Source organism: Cebus imitator, unplaced genomic scaffold, assembly GCF_001604975.1.
Source record: "Cebus imitator isolate Cc_AM_T3 unplaced genomic scaffold, Cebus_imitator-1.0 Scaffold538, whole genome shotgun sequence".
In the NCBI taxonomy this organism is placed as follows: Eukaryota; Metazoa; Chordata; class Mammalia; order Primates; family Cebidae; genus Cebus; species Cebus imitator.
Genome location: NW_016107853.1, coordinates 410,549 through 414,668, shown reverse-complemented (window position 1 = coordinate 414,668; position 4,120 = coordinate 410,549). Strand labels below are relative to the sequence as shown.

At 46.0% G+C, this 4,120-nt stretch overlaps 1 protein-coding gene across 1 annotated transcript in view; it reads left to right on the top strand.

Annotated features, from left to right (window-relative positions):
* Positions 1-3,809, top strand: part of SLC47A1 (solute carrier family 47 member 1) — a 41,589-nt gene extending 37,780 nt beyond the window's left edge. Inside the window, exons 12-13 of the mRNA XM_037733591.1 lie at positions 639-717; positions 3,424-3,809. Of these exons, the coding sequence (XP_037589519.1) occupies positions 639-717; positions 3,424-3,650 (306 nt within the window). The 3' untranslated portion in view covers positions 3,651-3,809. The remainder of the gene's footprint in view (positions 1-638; positions 718-3,423) is intronic.
* The last annotated feature ends 311 nt before the right edge of the window (positions 3,810-4,120 follow it).

Genomic DNA, 4,120 nt, shown 5'->3' with positions numbered 1-4,120 from the left:
AAAAAAAAAAAAAAAAAAAAAAAAAAAAAAAAAAAAAAAAAAAAAAAAAAAAAAAAAAAAAAAAAAAAAGGAAGAAAAAAGAGATAAAGTAGTGATCTTGGTCCCTCTCTTGTCTTGTCCATCTCCTTCACTCTGTACTATTCCCATCCCACCTTCCCCCTCATGGACCCCATTTCAATCTTAAGAGACAGGGTCTCACCCTGTCACCCAGCCTGGACTATAGTGGCAGGATCACAGCTTGCTGGAGTCTCAACCTTCTGGGCTCAAATCATCCTACCGTCTCAGCCTCCCAAGTAGTTGGGAATCAGACATGCACCACCGTGCCTGGCTTTTGTTTGTTTTTTAATTTTTTAGTTGAAATGGGGTCTTGCTGTGTTGCACAGGCTGGCCTTGAGTTCCTGAGCTCAAGCAATCCTCCCTCCTCAGCCTCCCAAAGTGCTGGGATTACAACAAGTGTGAGCCACTGAGCCTGGCCCCATTTCAGTCTTTACGAAAGATGTCCGGTGAATGAGAGGAGCTTCAGTTATACATGCCAATTAGGGAAAGTGGCTTGGCTTTTCCTAAACCAGGTGGTCAAGTAAAATACCTTATTAACACCATCATGAAGCCCGATGAACTGACTGAGTTTCATTTTCCAGGCTCAGGTACATGCCAATTTGAAAGTAAACGTGGCTCGGAGTGGGAATTCTGCTCTCGCGCAGGATCTGCCTCACCCAGGTATGATATGACTCCCTCAGCCCTTGCAGACCCGTCCAGGTGGGACTGGAGGGGCTGTTAGTGAGACACAGCTAGATTTGCTGCCATGAGCTCCCATTTAAATAGGGCAATAATGTTTCAGAAACACGTGATGAAGTCAAGTAACACCCAATTCAAGGTAAACTGACTTAAAGTTTATTTGCTTTAATTCCACACATTAGTATACTGCAGTATACTAACTGGGACCTATACAGATGAAAATGTCCCCAGTTCCTCCCCTAATGTGTGGTACTTCCGCAAGCACTTTGCAGGCATTTCCAACACTTGGAGGTACTGTGCTGCTATCCTAGCTTCGAAACTGACATTTGTTTGTTTTAGTGGGGCTCCTGCTGCTCATCAGGCAGACACTTGTGGGCTTTAAAACAGGTTGTTGCTCTGACCTTTGCTTCTGCTGCACACCATGCAATTGTGGTTACGGTTTTCTTCAGTCAATTGAGGAATTCCCCCCTCCCCCATTCTTGGCCCCTTAGGCAGTTAGCCACTCACTCACAGTAATCCTTGCTCCTTTATAATTTAAACACTGACTTCACAGAATGGCTAATTTGCAGTCAGTGGTCAATTGTGTCTCTGCATGTTGTCTAGGCTCCCGTGCTATGTATCTGATTATCTTTGATTTTAATCAATTTTTTTAAAGTTTCAATTAAAGAAAACAAAATTTTTTTTAATACAGAGAGGGTCTCGCACTGTTGCCCAGGCTGGTGTGCAGAGGTACGATGATAGCTCACTGCAGCCTCCACTTCTTGGGCTCAAGCAATCCTCCTGCCTTGGCCTCCAGCAATCCTCCTGCCTTGGCCTCCCAAAGCAGTGGGATTACAGGCATGAGCCACCACACCTGGCCTGGTTATCTTTGATTATGTTGCAGACTGTATATTTGAAAATTTTCTGTAGAAGTAATTTGAGCCTGAAAGAACGTCGTCTATCTTCAGAGAGGATTTTCTTTTGTTGGACACTGGGGGTGACCAGCAGTCTAGGGCAGTCTTGGAAATGGGAGTTTTCTGGAGCACCCAGCTGACCTGAGGTGTGCTGCAGCCAGTGTGAGGCCTGGTTTACTTTTTCTGGTTCATCCTTTTTCTTTCTGAGGAGTCTTGCATTGTCCCAGGCTGCAGCGCAGTGGTGCAATCTCAGCTCACTGCAACCTCCACCTCCCGGGTTCAAGCGATTCTCCTGCTGCCTCAGCCTCCTGAGTAGCTGGAAGTGCAGTGGGATGATTCTGGCTCACTGCAACCTCAGCCCCCTGGGTTCAAGTGATTCTCGTGCCTCAGCCTCCCAAGTAGCTGGGATTACAGGTGTGTGCCACCACACCTGGCTACTTTTTGTATTTTTAGTAAAGACAGCATTTCACCATGTTGGCCAGGCTGGTCTCAAACTCCTGACCTCAAGTGATCCACCCTTCTTGGCCTCCCAAAGTGCTGGGATTACAGGCACCAGCCACTGCGCCCGGCCTGGTTCATCCTTCATTCTTGGATGTAGCCCTTCAGGGTTCCAAGCTCAACTACAGAGAGGTTTGCCAGGGCCTGATTCTTGGTAGGTACCCAAGTCCCCAAAGCCCTGCTCAATGTCTCAGTCATGTGGTCGGGGTGCAGATCTGTCTGACCTGCATCCTCTGATCTCTCTGATCTGAATGAACTCTCTGATCTGAAGCAGTCCCAGAGGCTGGGCGGCCCCTCTGGGCTCCTTCGTCTCTTGGATCTTGCCCTGGTGACTCCTCATTACATTGTTTGCATTCTGATGCCTTCAAGATGATATTTAATTTGTTTTATTCAGATTCGACAATGATCTTCAGGCAAGGGTTGGCCCATGTTTTCCTGGATCAACATCTGTTGCCAGTTTCCCCGGTTCGTGAAATCCACATAACAATAGCACTTGTGTGTTTTTTTATTGTTTTTTTGTTGTTTTGTTTTGAGACAAGTCTCACTCTGTTGTCCAGGCTGGAGTGCAGTGATGCAGTCTCGGCTCACTGCAACCTCTGCCTCCCACGGTTAAATGATTCTCCTGCCTCAGCCTCCCAAATAGCTGGGATTACAGGCGTGCATCACCACGCCTGGCTAATGTTTGTATTTTTAGTAAAGACAGGGTTTCACCACATTGGCCAGGCCTGTCTTGAACTCCTGACCTCAAGTGATCCGCCTGCCTCGGAAAGTACTGGGATTACAGATGTGAGCCACCTTACCCGGCCGAACAATGACACTTACTTCATACAACAGACATTAGGGTTGAGGAGCACCCAGAACTGTCCGACCAAGGCAAGCAATTTATTAAGTGTGAGCTGGTACAGTTCTGTTCAAAATGATTTTCTTTTTCTTTTCTTTCTTTTCTGAGACAGGGTCTTTCTCTGTTGCCCAGGCTGGACTGCAGTGGTGTGATCATGATTCACTGCAGCCTTGACTTCCTGGGCTCAAGCGATCTGCCCGTCTTAGCCTCCCAAAGTTCTGGGATTAGAGGCATGAGCCACTGTACCCCGCCCCATATGATTTTCTTTCAGAACTATGAGGATGTTGCTATATTCCTAACATCCACCCACTTATGCTCAGTGGGAAGTGGGATGGCCAATCTTATTCAATTGCTTACTGAATTAATTTCTCTCAGTATTCCTTTTATGCATAGCCCTTTGTACAAAGGAAAAAAAAAAAATCCCTTGTAAGCTACTAAATTACTTTTTCCTCCCAGGGTGCCCTGAAAACCATGAAGGAATTTTAATGAACGATGCTGAAAAGACAGGCGAGAGTCAGTCGGATCAGCAGATGCACCAAGCACAACCTCCGCCCGTCCATCCACGGGACAGCGCGAAGTTGTCCAGGAAACAGCTGGTGCTGCGGCGAGGCCTTCTGCTTCTGGGGGTCTTCTTAATCTTGCTGGTGGGGATTTTAGTGAGATTATATGTCAGAATTCAGTGATGTCGCAGCAGGCAAAGTCAGGTCAAGTGGGGATGCTTTTGAGCTTACACACAGATACAGGCCCACCAGTGACAATTTCCTTTCAGTTAATGTCATTCAGGTGCGCTCATGGATTTCGAAGATTTGGAATGCAAAGATACATTTAAAAAAAAAAAAAAAGCAAGGAACTAAGGTGACAAGCTGTATTCTGGCCCAAGACAGTGTCTGAAAGATACATGAGTAACTATTCATCCACGATTATCTGAAGCAAGGACCACTGTGCTAACTGCATTGGCCTACGGCTTTAGACACAAACCCATAAAACTAAGAATTCCTACTGCCTGAATTATTTAAAATATATTTTACAGTATATCTTTCCTTAGGCCTTAGATTACTATTCGCTGGGCAAATGGCATTTGTTCTGGTTTATTATTATTTTTTAATAGACAGAGGTCTTGCTCTATCACGCAGGCTGGCGTGCAGTGGTGTCA